At 44.1% G+C, this 18,982-nt stretch overlaps 1 protein-coding gene across 1 annotated transcript in view; it reads left to right on the plus strand.

The window, feature by feature from the left end:
* Nucleotides 1-18,982, plus strand: part of cdkl5 (cyclin dependent kinase like 5) — an 84,183-nt gene that overhangs the window by 26,158 nt on the left and 39,043 nt on the right. Inside the window, exons 3-6 of the mRNA XM_062989647.1 lie at nucleotides 9,759-9,804; nucleotides 13,815-13,951; nucleotides 15,032-15,152; nucleotides 15,240-15,299. Of these exons, the coding sequence (XP_062845717.1) occupies nucleotides 9,759-9,804; nucleotides 13,815-13,951; nucleotides 15,032-15,152; nucleotides 15,240-15,299 (364 nt within the window). The remainder of the gene's footprint in view (nucleotides 1-9,758; nucleotides 9,805-13,814; nucleotides 13,952-15,031; nucleotides 15,153-15,239; nucleotides 15,300-18,982) is intronic.

The following is an 18,982-nucleotide window of genomic DNA, read 5'->3' on the forward strand; positions in this document are numbered from 1 at the left end:
AATTGTGCCCAAATGTGTCGTTGTCCCTCCCTGGTGTCATGTGTCAAGGTACCAGGTGTAAATGGGGAGCAGGGCTGTTAAATTTGGTGTTTTGGGTACAATTCTCTCATACTGGCCACTGGATATTCAACATGGCACCTCATGGCAAATAACTCTCTGAGGATGTGAGAAATAGAATTGTTGCTCTCCACAAAGGTGGCCTGGGCTATAAGAAGATTGCTAACACCCTGAAACTGAGCTACAGCATGGTGGCCAAGGTCATACAGCGGTTTTCCAGGACAGGTTCCACTCGGAACAGGCTTCTCCAGGGTCGACCAAAGAAGTTGAGTCCACGTGTTCGGCGTCATATCCAGAGGTTGGCTTTAAAAAATAGACACATGAGTGCTGCCAGCATTGCTGCAGAGGTTGAAGACGTGGGAGGTCAGCCTGTCAGTGCTCAGACCATACGCCGCACACTGCATGGTCGTTATCCCAGAAGGAAGCTGACGCACAAGAAAGCCCGCAAACAGTTTGCTGAAGACAAGCAGTCCAAGAACATGGATTACTGGAATGCCCTGTGGTCTGACGAGACCAAGATAAACTTGTTTGGCTCAGATGGTGTCCAGCATGTGTGGCGGCGCCCTGGTGAGAAGTACCAAGACAACTGCATCTTGCCTACAGTCAAGCATGGTGGTGGTAGCATCATGGTCTGGGGCTGCATGAGTGCTGCAGGCACTGGGGAGCTGCAGTTCATTGAGGGAAACATGAATTCCAACATGTACTGTGACATTCTGAAACAGAGCATGATCCCCTCCCTTCGAAAACTGGGCCTCATGGCAGTTTTCCAACAGGATAACGACCCCAAACACAACCTCCAAGATGACAACTGCCTTGCTGAGGAAGCTGAAGGTAAAGGTGATGGACTAAACCCAATTGAGCACCTGTGGCGCATCCTCAAGTGGAAGGTGAAGGAGTTCAAGGTGTCTAACATCCACCAGCTCCGTGATGTCATCATGGAGGAGTGGAAGAGGATTCCAGTAGCAACCTGTGCAGCTCTGGTGAATTCCATGCCCAGGAGGGTTAAGGCAGTGCTGGATAATAATGGTGGTCACACAAAATATTGACACTTTGGGCACAATTTGGACATGTTCACTGTGGGGTGTACTCACTTATGTTGCCAGCCATTTAGACATTAATGGCTGTGTGTTGAGTTATTTTCAGAAGACAGTAAATCTACACTGCTTTACAAGCTGTACACTGACTACTCTAAGTTATATCCAAGTTTCATGTCTATAGTGTTGTTCCATGAAAAGATATAATGAAATATTTGCAGAAATGTGAGGGGTGTACTCACTTTTGTGATACACTGTATCTGTGTGCCTCGTGTATCCCCGCCTGGAGGGGGTTCTGAAGCAAGTATGACAAGGTATTCCACTGAGTAGGAAGGATGTGACAATTTTCAAAGCGTCTGCTAGGGCACAGTTGGCACTGGAGATAAGATGAAATTTGGAATCAGCCACACATGGCGAGCTCCGTAGGGCATGTGATTATGCCAGTGATTAGCCTACAAAAAAGTGTGTTTTTCTTTTTTTGTGACAATTTAGTGGTTTTGAGGACACACTGTCCTACTTAGATTGTTGCCAGTTTTTTAACTGATAACCAACCATCATTAGTCAAAAAGTTGGGACAGCATGGAAAATGCTAATATAAAAACACAGAGTTTCTTACATTTACTTTGACTTTTATTTCATTGCAGACAGGATGAACCTGAGATATTTCATTTCATTTATTAATAAACATCCATTCCTGCATTTCAGGCCTTTTTACCACTTTTGGCACCAAGAATACCAAGCGATTTAGTGTTTCAGGTTTTATTTTGTCCCATTCTTTCTGCAAACACGTCTTAAGATGTGCAACAGTACGGGGTCGTCGTTGTCACATTTTTCATTTCAAAATTCTCCACATATTCTCTATTAGGGACAGGTCTGGACTGCAGGCAGGCCAGTCGAGTACCCGTACCCTCTTCTTCTGCAGTCATGCCTTTGTAATGTGTGCAGCATGTGGTTTTGCATCGTCTTGTTGGAAAATGCATGGACGTCCCTGGAAAAGACGACGCCTTGAAGGCAGCACATGTTGCTCTAAGATCTCAATGTACTTTTCTGCATTAATGCTGCCATCACAGAAGTGTAAATTACCTTTGCTAAGAGCACTGACGCAGCCCCATTGCATGACAGACCCTGGCTTTTGGACTTGTTTCTGATAACAGTCTGGATGGTCCTTTTCGTCTTTGGTCCGGAGCACACACCTTCAATTTTTTTCTAAAAAAAGACCTGGAACTCTGATTCATCTGACGTTTCCACTGTGTGATGGTCCATCCTAGATGCCTCAGAGCCCAGAGAAGTCGACACCGCTTCTGGACATGATTAACATAAGGCTTCTTTTTTTACACAGTAAAGTTTTAAGTGGCATTTGTGCATGTAACTCTGTATTGCTCGACAAAGGTTTGCCAAAGTAATCCCTCACCCATGTGGTTATATCAGCTATTGTTGAGTGGCGGTTCTTGATGCAGTGCCGTCTGAGGGATCGAAGATCATTTACGCACTGAAATTCCTCCTGATTCCTTGAATGGTTTAATGATATTATGCACTGTAGAGGGAGAAATATGCAAATCCCTTCCAATTTTCTTTGAGGTACATTGTTTTTAATCATTTCAATCATTTTCTCACACATTTGTTGACAAACTGGAGATCCTCTGATCATCTTCACTCATCAAAGCCTTTACTGGATGCTGCTTTTGTACCAAACCATGATTACAATCTCCTGTTTGGAATCACATCATTATTTAGTTTTGTTTTTTTACTTCATTACTAGCCCTGTAATGCAGAAATGGATGTTTATTAATAAATGAAATTAAGTTGAGCAGACAAAACATGAAATATCTCAGGTTCATCCTGTCTGCAATCAAATAAAAGTCAAAGTAAATGTAAGGAACACTGCACACTTTCCATACTGTCCCAACTTTTTCTGATTTGAGGTTGTAAGTGTCCAGTTACTTTTTAATGACTCTGTGTATACACTTTTTTGCCAGTTGGGTGTCAAAATGCCTGCAACTTTATTTGAGTAGATCCAACAGATTCCAGCAGGTTTAAAAGGGCCCAAACGTGTACCCGTCAGAGTACTGGAGTACTTTTTATTAGGCTGTTGAATTCTGAATGACTTGGAGAGAAGACTGAGTTGAGAGTTTGAAAACTGGATCTGAATTTAGTACGAACCCAATCTTTATAGTTTTGACATTCTGCCCTGATCTCAGCCCCATTAAATATTATTGGGATAAAGTGGAAAGTTGATCGCAAGCCAGATCTTCTTGTCCAACATAAGTGCCTGTCATCATAAATGCTCTTTTGAATTAATGGGCAGAAAGTTCCACAGACGGACTATTGATGAGTGGAGGCTGTTATAGCTACTAGGGCTCCAGGATATGGGACTCAATAATATAATGCCCTTTAAAACTAAAAACAATAAAATAACATGAAACGACAGTAATGATGCTGACCAGTATCTACCAGAGATGTTCACAAGTCACAAAATACGAGTCCGAGTCAAGTCACGAGCCTTTAGGCTAGAGTCCGAGTCAAGTCACGAGCCTTTAGGCTAGAGTCCGAGTCAAGTCACGAGCCTTTAGGCTAGAGTCCGAGTCAAGTCACGAGTCAATATAATATACACAAAACATATAAAAAAAACATAATATAAAAAATATAATATAAAATAAAATATAATACAAATATAATATGTAAATTCAGATAAACAACAACAGATTAGCGACTGTATTTTGCCGTTTTACTTAGTGCCTTTATTTTTCTAGTCATTGTGTTAATGAATGTAATTTCCGTAACAAGAAGGTATAACAGTTAAAAGCTTAAACTGATACGTTTTGTTTTCATTGCAAAACAAAAGTGCACAATAAATCACGGCACAGCGGCCAAAATCCAAAACACAGCAAAAAAAATCATAACCACTGCTTACCTGAGCTTATGTTCTTCCAGATGTTATTACATTTATAAATGTGTGTTGTGCCGCTCAGGTGGCGCAGCGGTAAAGGACATGCGCTGCAACCAGAGCTGGATTTCGAAGGAGCGTCGTTTCGAATCCAGCTCTGCCTTCACGGTCGAGGCTGGGCGGCTACGGACAACGATTGGCCTGTTGTCCGGGTGGGGGGCGGGACTTGAGACCGTAGGGGATGCTCTCTCAGGAACGGGGCGGTTGCGCCCTCTGCTGGCTGGTTGGTGGCGCCTGTATGGAGACGGGAGGGGGTGTGGCGGAGTGTGTGATCCTCCGTGCACAGTACTCTGCCACGCTACACTCGTCAAGTGTGGGTGATAAGACGGTCGATTGGCTGTGCACGTTTCGGAGGAGACGTGGAACGGCCTCGTCAGCCTCAATCAGGAGCAGGAATCCGCACTAATGAGAGGATGATAGATGGGATGAAATTGGACGTGCTAAATTTATTTTTAAAAAAATATATAAATAAATAAATAAATAAATGTGTGTTGTTCCATTAGGAATATAATCTGTTATTATGTAATGTGCGCTTATAATTAAAAACCTCCAAACGTTTCCCGGTTGTGAAGTAAAACACTAACTCGTTAGAAAACTAACTCGTTCCATTGATGCATCATCTGTGTGACTCAAACTGAATAAATGCAAATAACAGCATTTCTTACTAACAATTAAAATCAGAAAGTCTGATTGGTTCAGAAAGCGCTCTTTCAACCATTAGCGCCGATTCTGTAGGAGCGTTCCATTCACCCCAGTTGTTCCTGTGAAGTGCACTACGTAGGGTATTCCACCATTTTAAGTGAGATTCCAATCCAAAGGTAACGAAAATGTTCAAATGAAGTGAACTTCAAACTGTAGGGAGTAAGGAGCGACGCTTCATCACTTGCGCTTGTCACACGTAACTAATGTTAACACACACTGGCGGTAGGGACTCTTGTTGTTCACGAGTCATTTTTTTGGCGAGTCATGAGTCCGAGTCATTTGAAATGAGTCCCAGACTCGAGTCCCCATCTCTGGTATCTACAGACGCTTTATGGATTCCATCTTCAGACGGGCATGGAAGCTGCTCACCCGATAGATGCAAAGCACTTCAAGTAATTAGTACTAGTGTTAATAAAAGAACGTAATAAGGCTCGTGAATTTAGTACGAACCCAATCTTTATAGATTTGACATTTGGCCCTGATCTCAGCCCCATTAAATATTATTGGGATAAAGTGGAAAGTTGATCGCAAGCCAGATCTTCTTGTCCAACATAAGTGCCTGTCATCATAAATGCTCTTTTGAATTAATGGACACAAAGTTCCACAGACGGACTACTGATGAGTGGAGGCTGTTATAACTACTAAGATATGGGACTCAATAATACGTATAATGCCCTTTAAAACAAAAAAAATATGAGTCCGAGTCAAGTCACGAGTCAATTGAATGTAATTTCCGTAACAGGAAGGTACCAGTTAAAAGCTGAAACTGGGCCGCTCAGGTGGCGCAGCAGTAAAGTACGCTAGCTCACCAGAGTTGGGTTTCTAGATGCATCGTATTGAAACTCAGCTCTACCTTTCCGACTGGGTTGGGCGGCAGTATGAACAACGTTTGACTGTTGTTCAGGGGCTTAGGGGTAGAGTCGGAGCATAGGTCCTCATAACTGGTACGACAGCGGCCCCTGCTGGTTGACTGACGGCGCCTGCACAGGGCTGAGGAATAACATTGAGGGGGGTGTGACCCTCCGTGCGCAGTGTCTCTCGGTGTATGAACTCGGCTCGTGCAGGTGAAAAATGCAGGCTGTACTGACTGTGTGCCGGAGGGGGCGCAAGTTAGTTGAGTGGCGTCCTCAGTCAGCGGCAAAAGGGTCGAGTCAGTATAGAGGACACAATCAGGGTAATTGGACACGATTAGAATGGGGATAAAAGTTGGGGGGAAAAAAGTGGGATAAAATTAGTAATTAAAAAAGAAAAAGAAAAAAAAAATCCACTGCTTACCTTAGCTTATGTTCTTTCAGATGCTGTTAAATTTATAACCGTGTGTTGTTCCATTAGGAATAGAATCCGTTATTTTGTAAATGTGTGCTTGTGAAGTAAAACAGTAACTTGTTAGAAAGCCAATCGAGCGTTTCATTGACACATCATCTGTGTGACGCAAACTGAATAAATGCAAATAACAGCATTTCTTAATAAAAATTTAAATCAGAAGGTCTAATTGGTTCAGAAAGCGGTTCTGTAGGAGCGTTCCATTCACCCCAGTTGTTTCTGTGAAGTGCGCTACGTATTCCACCATTTTAAGTGAGATTCCTATCCAAAGGTAACGAAAATGTTCAAATGAAGTGAACTTCAAACTGTGTAGGGAATAGGGAGCGACGCTTCATCACGTGCGCTTGTCACACGTAACTAATGTTAACACACACTGGCGGTAGGGACTCTTGTTGTTTACGAGTCATGAGTCCGAGTCATTTGAAATGAGTCCCAGACTCGAGTCCCCATCTCTGGTATCTACAGACGCTTTATGGATTCCATCTTCAGACGGGCATGGAAGCTGCTCACCCGATAGATGCAAAGCGCTTCAAGTAATTAGTACTAGTGTTAATAAAAAAACTTAATAAGGCTCGTGAAGGACACTAGTCACCATGGACACACTGACCAGAACAATTAGCACTCGGACCACAAGATTCAGAGGCAAGGATGATCATGGAACACTTCTAGACACTTCACATACTCTCCCTTGGACCTTATTTTAAAGCTATTAGCATGGACACATTATGGACATTGGAGACTTTGACACTTTACCTCACTCTAATATAGGCATAACATTATGACCACCTTCCTAATATTGTGTTGGTCCCCCGTTTGCTGCCAAAACAGCCCTGACCCGTCGAGGCATGGACTCCACTAGACCCCTAAAGGTGTGCTGTGGTATCTGGCACCAAGATGTTAGCAGCAGATCCTTTAACTCCTGTATGCAGTGAGGTGGGGCCTTCATGGATCGGACTTGTTTGTCCAGCACATCCCACAGATGCTCAATTGGATTGAGATCTGGGGAATTTGGAGGCCAAGTCAACACCTCAAACTCGTTGTCGTGCTCCTCAAACCATTCCTGGACCATTTTTGCTACAGCCATGAGGGTATACCGTTTCAATGAAAGGGTGTACACGGTCTGTAACAATGCTTAGGTAGGTGGTACGTGTCAATGTAACATCCACATGGATGGCAGGACCCAAGGTTTCCCAGCAGAACATTGCCCAAAGCATGACACTCCCTCCGCCGGCTTGCCTTCTTCCCATAGTGCATCCTGGTGCCAACAAACTGTGATGCACTGTGTATTCTGACACCTTTCTATCAGAACCAGCATTAACATCTTCAGCAATCTGAGCTACAGTAGCTCGTCTGTTGGATCAGGCGGACCACATGGGCCAGCCTTCGCTCCCCACGTGCATCAATGAGTCTTGGCCGCCCATGACCCTGTCGCCGGTTTACCACTGTTCCTTCCTTGGAGCACATTTGATAGATACTGACCACTGCAGACCGGGAACACCGCACAAGAGCTGCAGTTTTGGAGATGCTCTGATCCAGTCGTCTAGCCATCACAATCTGGCCCTTCTGAAACTTACTTTTGACTATACTGAAATAGATTGAAATAGATTAACAAGCATGTTATTCGTGGGCGTCTTTTGTGGTTGGTGGGATTGCAGTGAAATATGAGAGGAACTGGGCACAGAATGTCAGACGGTCATCATCACTAGGAGCAGCAGGGCCCGGAAATGTGCGGTGGGGTGAGAAAAAGAGCTGATAATGCCATCAGAGCTAGAGACTGCTACCCACCACTAATAATTCTCCTGCATGATTATATGGTGATTATTGTACGAGACTAATTAGTAATATAATTTGAAATAATAGGTACTTTTATACGACAGACAATGGCTTGGGTTTCTCCTAAGTAGACTTTGTCATTTTAAGGATAACATTTATTATCATTGGGTTTTCAAGAAACACTCCCAAGTGCTTGTACTTTATACATTACTATACCAGTCAGGGTGCCCATGCTGACCCCTGTCCACCGCTGAAAGCGCCAACAATGGGCACGTGAGCATCGGAACTGGACCACGGAACAATGGAAGAAGGTGGCCTGGTCTGATGAATCACGTTTTCTTTTACATCACGCGGATGCACTATGGGAACAAGACAAGCCGGTGGAGGCAGTGTGATGCTTTGAGCAATGTTCTGCTGCATGGGAAACCTTGGGTCCTGCCATCCATGTGGATGTAACTTTGACCCGTACCACCTACCTAAGCATTGTTGCTGACCATTTACACCCTTTCATGGCTGTGGCCTCTTTCAGCAGGATAATGCGCCCTGCTACAAAGTAAAAATGGTTCAGGAATGGTTTGAGGAGCACATCAATGAGTTTGAGGTGTTGACTTGGAATTCAAATTACCCCAGATCTCAAGCCAATCGAGCATCTGTGGGATGTGCTGGAGAAACAAGTCCGATCCATGAAGGCCACACGTCACAACTTACAGCAGTTAAAGGATCTGCTGCTGACATCTTGGCTTCCAAAAAAAGTTGGGACAGTAAAGCATTTACCACTTTGTAATGTTGCCATTCCTTTTCACCACATTTAAAAGACGTTTTGGCAAAATCCTCCACACATTCTCTATTGGGGTACACAGGCAGACCTGTACCTGTACCCTGTTGCCTTTGTAATGTGTTTGTAAGGTCCAGTTACTCAATCACTGTGTGCAATGCAATAACACATCCTGAACAGGATGCCAACCCAAGGATTCCAAGCCTTGGCCATCCACAAGACATATTCAGTCAGTTCTGTATGTAGACACCTGACTGGCCGGTAGCACTGCTGGGTATTCAGACCAGGGTAATTTACTGCTGCAACATCCAAGCACCAATCACTGTAAATATGTTATATACAGTACAGTGAAACCTCGCTATACGTCTGCTTTGGAATAAGTCCAACTTGGTATACGTCCTGTTTGGACTCGAAAAATTTTGCTTGATATACGACCTTTGTTTGGAATACGACTCGCGTGCTAGAACTTGTATGGGTCAAAATAAGTCACGACACCGCGCGCTACCCTTGTTTACCTCTCGCGGGACAAAGCCACGAGCGTCATTACGCCTGTTGCTACCATTCAGTGAACAACCCGCGCTATAACTCTCTCTCTGTTTATATTAATCTGGACAATTCCATGTATAGTACCTGACTTAAAATAGTGTTCAACCAAGTTTGTACTTTTTCTTTTCAGTGGCGTATTAATATAGAATGATGTGAGGTGGTAATAGGTGCTCGTATATCGGGGATTTTACAACGGCTTTGAACGCAGCTCAGCCAATCGATTTTAGGACCGGAACTATCTGTTTTATAAATTATTTTATACAACCCCATCAATGTATAATATGCCAATAACAATAGGATTTTTTTCATGGGAACGGATTAATCATTTTCTCTTTATTTCTTATGGGAAAAATTTGTTTGGTATACGTCCTGTTTGGTATAAGTCCAAGGATCTGGAACGGATTAAGGACGTATACCGAGGTACCACTGTAATTGATTATTGGTTGTTTACATACAGTATTTTATCAGTTGACGGAAGTATCTGAACTCAGTAATTATGAATTTTTTTGTCTCTTTCCTTGGAGTCTTTATCTTCACCTGGTTAAATCTGCTTACTTGGTCAGAATCCACACTAACTGCTTTGTCTTCTTTTCTTCTTTCACAGGAAACAAAAGAACTTGTGGCCATAAAGAAGTTCAAAGATAGTGAAGGTAAAGCTTTCTTAGACTGACCACTTTTTTGCTATTAGTCTCATCTTTGCAATTATTATGTTTAAACGTACTTTGAATTTTTTCAGCTATAACAACAGCCACTCCTCTGAGACTGTTAAGTGTGTATGTGGGAATTAGTGCCCATTTAATCAAATAAAAACTTGTATGACTGGGCACAGATGTGGGTCAAAAAAAGCCTTCATTGGCGCCCAGGTGGCGCAGCGGGATATTCCGCTAGCACACCAGCACCGAGTTTCTGAACACCTCGGTTCGAAACTCGGTGTTGTCACTGTACGGTTGGGCGTCATCTGGCGGGCATAATTGGCAGTGCCTGCAGCAGATACTAATAGACCACTGAAGTCGTGCGTCATTCTGTAGTCCTCGTTATGCCCATATTTGGAGACTCGGGTCGAAGTCAGATTTCCTATAGGAAAAATGAATGGGGTTTTCAAAAAATCGGCTCTAACGCATCCTGTGCTAAATAAACATGTTCCGAACCCTATACGTTTTGTCCTATGTACATTTTTCTCTTGTACATCACTGAATCCTCTGAACTACACCAATCGAATTGATTGAAAGAGCAGCCTGCTTTTGGTGAGTACAACCAAAGGCGTAACACCCAACCATCCTTGCTTTTTACTTTAATGTAGCTAGCTACTAAAAATGTAAACTAAAACTTGTGAATATCGCCGCACTGTTACACCGGTGAATCGCGCTGCTTCGTGCGGTTATTTAAGAGGCTTATAAAAGAAAAAAAAGAAAAAATTAAGAGGCTTCCAGTCTAGTGACGTCAATTCAGTGCGCAGTAGCATTAGCTTACATGTAGCAATATTTATATTTTGACTCTTTAATGACTTCATAATTCAGAGGATCCAGTGATAATAGACAGAAGAATCTCCATAAAACAAAACGTAACAGCTCTGGAACATTTTTTATGGCTACAGGATGCGAAAAATCTAAATTTTTCCCATTTTTTCAAAATTTCTCTTAGACCCGGGTAGGACGTATGGTCACCCTAGTTAATGCAAACAGGACGTATGGTCACCCTAGTTCATGCAAAGAGGATGTACGGTCACCCTAGTTAATGCAAAGAGGAAGTATGGTCACCCTAGTTAATGCAAAGAGGACGTATGGTCACCCTAGTTCATGCAAAGAGGATGTACGGTCACCCTAGTTAATGCAAAGAGGAAGTATGGTCACCCTAGTTAATGCAAAGAGGACGTATGGTCACCCTAGTTCATGCAAAGAGGAAGTATGGTCACCCTAGTTAATGCAAACAGGACGTATGGTCACCCTAGTTCATGCAAAGAGGATGTACGGTCACCCTAGTTAATGCAAAGAGGAAGTATGGTCACCCTAGTTAATGCAAAGAGGACGTATGGTCACCCTAGTTAATGCAAAGAGGAAGTATGGTCACCCTAGTTAATGCAAAGAGGACGTACGGTCAATCCAGTCCATGCAAAGAGGACGTCATCCTAGTTAATGCAAGAGGACAAACGGTCCCCCTAGTTAACGCAAAGAGGATGTATGGTCCCCCTAGTTAATGCAAAAAAGACGTACGGTCCACCTGGTTAATGCAAAGAAGACGTGTGTTCCCCCCCAATTAATGCAAAAGGGAAGTATGGTCGACCTAGTTAACGCAAAGAGGACGTACGGTCTCCCTAGATAATGCAAAGAGGACACATGGTCCCCCTAGTTAATGCAAGAAGGACGTATGGTCCCCCTAGTTAATGCAAAGAGGACGTATGGTCAATCTAGTCCATGCAAAGAGGATGTCCCCCTAGTTAATGTAAGAGGACAAACTGTCCCCCTAGTTAACGCAGAGGATGTATGGTCCCCCTAGTTAACGCAAAGAGGACGTATGGTCCCCCTAGTTAATGCGAAGAGGACATACGGGCCCCTTTAGTTAACGCAAAAAGAATGTATGGTCCCCCTATTTAATGCAAAGAGGACATATGTTCCCCCTATTTAATGCAAAGAGGACATACTGTATGTTCCCCTAGTTAATGCAACAAGGACATATGGTCCCCCTAGTTAACGCAAAGAGGACGTATGGTCCCCCTAGTTAATGCGTAGAGGACGTATGGTCCCCCTAGTTAACGCAAAGAGGACGTATGGTCCCCCTAGTTAATGCGTAGAGGACATACGGTCCCCCTAGTTAACGCAAAGAGGATGTGCGGTCCCCCTAGTTAGTGCAAACAGGACGTATGATCCCCCTAGTTAATGCAAAGAGGACGTATGGTTCTCCAGGTTGGTCATTGCTTATCTATATGTGACCTTGTCCTTAATTTTGTCATAGCTTTTGTCCTTGCTATTGTCCTTGTTTATTCTACCATGTTCTAGTATTAGCATTAGTTTAGCGGTTAGCGTAAGGCTTAGCATTCCTGGTTTTCCTAGTTATGTGTGTCTCTTAGTTTGTTGCCTTGTTTTGCTCATTGCTTGTGCAGTGTTTTTGTTCATCTCAATAAATATTATGTTCAGAACGTCGTGTCAGCGCGTGTGTCTGACCTCAACCACTCCAGCGTTGCTTTGTGACCTGTGACCCCTGGTATATGAGTCATTGTTGACATCTAACTGAATACTTCCTATGCTGCTGGATGTGGACGCTGTTTCAAAGCCAGTGTTTCATGCTGTTGTTTTTATGCACCTTGGACTTTTTGCTGCACTGTTTCATTAAAAACCTAAAACATTTTAATTGATGTTTGGGCTGATTGGAATTAACTGTAAGGTTTTAGCATCGACAAGTCTCAACAGCTGAATTCAACAGTCTCAACAGTGCTTTATTTAAATCTAATTAAAGCAGAATAACTAGTGCTAGCACACCAGCACTGGGATTCTGAACTCCCCCAGGCTAGGCACTCCCTAGCAGGCACAATTGGCAGTCTGTGAGTTGGGAAAAGACCGGTCTAATAAAGGGGTGGGGTCTTTGACACTGTGTAAGGACACTGTGATTAGTGTCTTTACAGAAGTGGAGGAGCATGAAGATTGATGCATGACTCTCCTGTCCATTTTATCAGCTCCACTTACCATATAGAAGCACTGTGTAGTTTTACAATTACTGACTGTAGTCCATCTATTTCTCTGCATGCTTTGTTAGCCTGCTTTCACTCTGTTCTTTAATGGTCAGGACCCCCACATGAGCAGGTATTATTTAGGTGGTGGATCATTCTCAGCCCTGCAGTCACACTGACATGGTGGTGGTGGGTTAGTGTGTGTTGTGCTGGTATGAGTGGATCAGACACAGCAGCGCTGCTGGAGTCTTTAAATACTGTGTCCACTCACTGTCCACTGTATTAGACACTCCTACCTAGTTGGTCCACCTTGTAGATGTAAAGTCAGAGACGATCGCTCATATATTGCTGCTGTTTGAGTTGGTCATCTTCTAGACCTTCATCCCACACCCGGGGCGCTGTTGGCTGGATATTTTTGGTTGGTGGACTATTCTCAGTCCAGCAGTGACAGTGAGGTGTTTAAAAACTCCATCAGCACTGCTGTAACTGATCCACTCATACCAGCACAACACACACTAACACACCACCACCATGTCAGTATCAGTGCAGTTCTGAGAATGATCCACCACCCAAATAATACCTGCTCTGTAGTGGTCCTGGGAGAGTCCTGACCATTGAAGAACAGTGTGAAAGGGGGCTAACAAAGCATGCAGAGAAACAGAGATACAGTCAGTAATTGTAGAACTGCAAAGTGCTTCTATATGGTAAGTGGAGCTGATCAAATGGACAGTGAGTGTAGAAACAAAGAGGGGGCAATGCTGGGGGGGAAATATGTTTTTACTGTGAGGACTAAATTTTAATCAGCGTTCTTCTGCATGCACTTTTTAGACGCTCCCTTAGTTAGGTATCGCAGATGAACATCGTATTTAAGAAATAACGTTAACTACAAATTAACAAAATGCCTAGCCCACCCCCCCAGCATTTATAAAGGCTTTTTATTTTTTTTGAGTGCTTATAAATGATACTGATGCTCTAATCTCTGGCTGTTCTTCTGTGCAGAAAATGAGGAGGTCAAGGAGACGACGCTGCGGGAGCTGAAGATGCTCCGCACGCTGAAGCAGGAGAACATCGTTGAGCTGAAGGAAGCTTTTCGACGCCGTGGGAAACTGTACCTGGTGTTCGAATATGTAGAAAAGGTCTGTCAGGATCACACCTGGGTTGTTTTCTTTGCTACATTTAGCTTTAAATGAAGTCTTTATCAGTTAAATGGTACCACAAATGAACAAATCATTTTATCAGCTCCGTTTACCATATAGAAGCACTTTGTAGTTCTACAATTACTGACTGTAATCCATTTGTTTCTCTGCATGCTTTGTTAGCCCCCTTTCATGCTGCCCCAATCTAGTCGTGTCCAATAACCCTGATTGCGTCGTCTATACTGATTCGACCCTTCACCTCTGACTGAGGTGACTCTCAACTGACATACGCCTCCTCCGGCACATACAGTCAGTACAGACAGCATTTTTCACCTGCACGAGTCGAGTTCATACACTGTGTATGGAGGGCCACACCCCCATCAGCATTATTCCTCAGCCCTGTGCAGGTGCCATCCTTTCATGCTGTTCTTCAATGGTCAGGACTCTCCCAGGACCACCACAGAGCAGGTATTATTTGGGTGGTGGGTCATTCTCAGCACTGCAGTGACACTGACATGGTGGTGGTGTGTTAGTGTGTGTTGTGCTGGTATGAGTGGATCAGACACAGCAGCAATGCTGATGGAGTTCTTAAACACCTCACTGTCACTGCTGGACTTAGAATAGTCCACCAACCAAAAACATCCAGCCAACAGCGCCCCGTGTGTGGGATGATTGTCTAGAAGATGACCAACTCAAACAGCAGCAATAGATGAGTGATCGTCTCTGACTTTATCTACAAGGTGGACCAACTAGGTAGGAGTGTCTAATAGAGTGGACAGTGAGCTCATACCAGCACAACACACACTAACACTACTCTGTAGTGGTCCTGGGAGAGTCCTGACCATTGAAGAACAGCATGAAAGGGGGCTAACAAAGCATGCAGAGAAAACAGATGGACTACAGTCAGTTATTGTAGAACTTAAAAGTGCTTCTATGTGGTAAGTGGAGCTGATAAAATGGACAGTGAGTGTAGAAACAAGGAGGTGGTTTTAATGTTATGCCTGATCAGTGTATATATTAAGAATATATCAAGCCCTGATTCATTGCCTTATTCATGTGTCTTATATAACTTCACTGTAGAACATGCTGGAGCTGCTGGAAGAAATGCCAAATGGTGCACCACCTGATAAAGTACGCAACTACATTTATCAGCTGATCAGGGCGATAAACTGGTGCCATAAGAATGAGATCGTACACAGAGGTAAGGGATACGTCAGTACTTAGCTTTATTAATACATTTTGAGTTATAAGGTGATTCTTTTTTGGCTATTTCTGTTTTTCTTCTCAGACATAAAGCCTGAAAATCTCCTCATCAGCAACAATGACATCCTCAAGCTGTGTGATTTCGGTGAGTCTAACATCATGACCACTGACAGGTGAAGTGAATAACACTGATTGTCTCTTCATCACTGCACCTGTTAGTGTGTGGGATATATTAGCCAGCAAGTGAACATTAGCCAGCAAGTGATGGCTAGACGACTGGGTCAGAGCATCTCCAAAACTGCAGCTCTTGTGGGGTGTTCCCAGTCTGCAGTGGTAAACCGACGTCAGGGTCATGGGCGACCAAGGCTCATTGATGCACGTAGGATGCAAGTTAATACTGGTTCTGATAGAAAGGTGTCACAATACACAGTGCATCACTGTCTGTTGCGTATGGGGCTACATAGCCGCAGACCAGTCAGGGTGCCCATGCTGACCCCTGTCCACCGCCGAGAGCGCCAGCGATGGGCACGTGAGCATCGGAACTGGACCACGGAGCAATGGAAGAAGGTGGCCCGGTCTGATGAATCACGTTTTCTTTTACATCACGTGGATGGCCGGGTGCGTGTGCGACGCTCACCTGGTGAACACGTGGCACCAGGATGCACAATGGGAAGAAGACAAGCGGGCGGAGGCAGTGAACATCCATGTGGATGTTCTTTGTGGTTACTTTGAGACGTACCACCTACCTAAGCATTGTTGCAGACCATGTACACCCTTTGGCTGTGGTCTCTAAATTTCTCAGATCTCAATCCAATCGAGGATCTGTGGGATGTGCTGGACAAACAAGTCAAATCCATGGAGGCCCCCACCTCACAACTTACAGGAGATAAAGGATCTGCTGCTAACATCTTGGTGACAGATACCACAGCACACCTTTAGGGGTCTAGTGGAGTTCATACCTTGATGGGTCAGAGCTGTTTTGGCAGCAAAAGAAGGACCAACACAATATTAGATAGGTGCTCATAACGTTATGCCTGGTGGGTGTATAAACTAACATGATGCCCCATCTAGTGGAAGAGTCACGCTCTAGAGTCTAAATGATTTCAGTTCAGTGACTGCCGTGGAAAATGTGCATGACTCACAGCAGACTTCTCCTGAAGATTCCTTTATTTTTAGATCAGTGGCTCAGCTTGATTAATTGAGTGTGAATATCATGCACAGTCTCGCTTAGATCAATCTGTCTAATTTTTATTTCTATAGTTTTAAAATTCAACTTAAGTTCAGTTCTATATATTGGACCAGTAGAGGAAGTAGCATAGTACTGTATAGAGGACAAATACACTATATTGCCAAAAGTATTCGCTCGTCTGCCTTCACACGCATATGAACTTGAGTGACGTCCCATTCTTAATCCATAGGGTGTAATATGATGTCGACCCACCCTTTGCAGCTATACCAGCTTCGACTCTTCGGGGAAGGCTTTCCACAAGGTTTAGGAGTGTGTTTATGGGGACTTTTGACCATTCTTCCAGAAGCGCATTTGTGAGGTCAGACACTGATGTTGGACGACAAGGCCTGGCTCGCAGTCTCCGCTCTAATTCATCCCAAAGGTGTTCTATCGGGTTGAGGTCAGGACTCAAGTTCTTCCACACCAAATTCGCTCATCCGTGTCTTTATGGACCTTGCTTTGTGCACTGGTGCGCAGTCATGTTGGAACAGGAAGGGGCCATCCCCAAACTGTTCCCACAAAGTTGGGAGCATGAAATTGAGTTCCTTTCACTGGAACTAAGGGGCCGAGCCCAACTCCTGAAAAACAACCCCACACCATAATCCCCCCTCCACGCCGCTCAGGTGGCGCAGCGGTAAAAAGACACGCTGCAACCAGGGCTGGATTCTGAGTACGTAGTATCAAATCCAGCTCTGCTTCACCGGTTCGAAGCTGAGTGGCTGTATGAGCAACGATTGGCCAGTTGCTCAGTTGGGGGGGTGGGACAAAGAACCGGATGTGGGTCTCTCTCTGTCAGAATGCGATTTTGACCTCTGCCGGCTGATTAGAGGCGCCTGCACAGGAGATAAGGAAGAGTGCCCTTAGGGTGTGTCTCTCCGCATGCAACACTAGGTGGCGCCAAACTCATAAATGTGTGGGTGGCAAAAATGCATCCTGCTGCTGCCCATGTTTCGGAGGGGATATGGGTTAGCTTCGATCTCCTCGGTCAGGGCAGGGTTCGGCATAGACAGAGAGGAAGCACGATGCAAATTGAACAATTGGATGCGCTAAAGGGGGAGAAAAAGGGAAAAAATAAAAAATAAAATAATAATCCCCCCTCCACCAAACTTTACACTTGGCAGAATGCAGACAGACAAGTACCGTTCTCCTGGCAACCGCCATGCCAAACCCGGACTCGTCCATCGAATGCCAGACGGAAAAGCGTGATCCGTCACTCCAGAGAACACATCTCCACTGCTCTAGTGTCCAGTTGCGGCGTGCTTTACACCACTGCATCCGACGCTTTGCATTGCGCTCGGTGATGTAAGGCTTGGATGCAGCTGCTCGGCCATGGAAACCCATTCCATGAAGCTCTCTACACACTGTTCTTGAGCTAATCTGAAGGCCACATGAAGTTTGGACGTCTGTAGCGATCGACTCTGCAGAAAGTTGGCGACCTCTGCGCACTACGCACCTCAGCACCCGTTTACGTGGCCTAACACTGTCATTCCCAATCGCTTCCACTTTGTTATGATACCACTGACAGTCGACTGTGTAATATTTAGTAGCGAGGAAATTTCACGACTGGACTTGTTGCACAGGTGGCATCCTATCACGGTACCACGCTGGAATTCACTGAGCTCCTGAGAGCGACCCATTCTTTCACAAATGTTTGTAGAAGCAGTCTGCATGCCTAGGTGCTTGGTTTTATACACTTGTGGCCATGGAAGTGATTGGAACACCTGAATTCAATGATTTGGATGGGTAAGTGAATACTTTTGCCAATATAGTGTATATGTTATGCTCCTGAAATTCTAAGCAGTGTGTGTGTGTTTGTGTAAAATAATTTGAAGTTCTATTATGATGTAACAAAGTGCTTAATTCATTGTAATTATTAATGGTTCCGCTATGATGAATTTAAATGACTGAGCGTCTCTTATGATGTAACAATGCCTCTAGTTCATTTAAATAACACTGGGTTCTATTATAATGTATCAATGCAGCTAATTAATGTGCTTATATAAGGGTTCTGTTATAATGTATTACTGAAGCTGATACATGTAAATAATTCCTGCTCTCGGACGAGAAATTCGGGGGAAGAGTTTCCTAAACGTCAAGAAGCATGGCTGCAGCAAAATATACACTATATTGCCAAAAGTATTCACTCACCCATCTGAATCATTGAACTCAGGTGTTCCAATCACTTCCATGGCCACAGGTGTATAAAACCAAGCACCTAGGCATGCAGACTGCTTCTACAAACATTAGTGAAAGAATGGGTCGCTCTCAGGAGCTCAGTAAATTCCAGCGTGGTACCGTGATAGGATGCCACCTGTGCAACAAGTCCAGTCGTGGAATTTCCTCGCTATTGAATATTCCACAGTCGACTGTCTGTGGTATTATAACAAAGTAAATTGATTGGGAACGACTGCAACTTATAAAGTACTTATAAAGATATCAACGACTGCAAGCCACCAAGTGGTAGCCACGTAAAATGACGGATGCTGAGGCGCATAGTGCGCAGAGGTCGCCAACTTCATGTGTCCTTCAGATTAGCTCAAGAACAGTGCGTAGAGAGCTTCATGGAATGGGTTTCCATGGCCGAGCAGCTGAATCCAGGC

Source organism: Trichomycterus rosablanca, chromosome 27, assembly GCF_030014385.1.
Source record: "Trichomycterus rosablanca isolate fTriRos1 chromosome 27, fTriRos1.hap1, whole genome shotgun sequence".
NCBI classification, from domain to species: domain Eukaryota; kingdom Metazoa; phylum Chordata; class Actinopteri; order Siluriformes; family Trichomycteridae; genus Trichomycterus; species Trichomycterus rosablanca.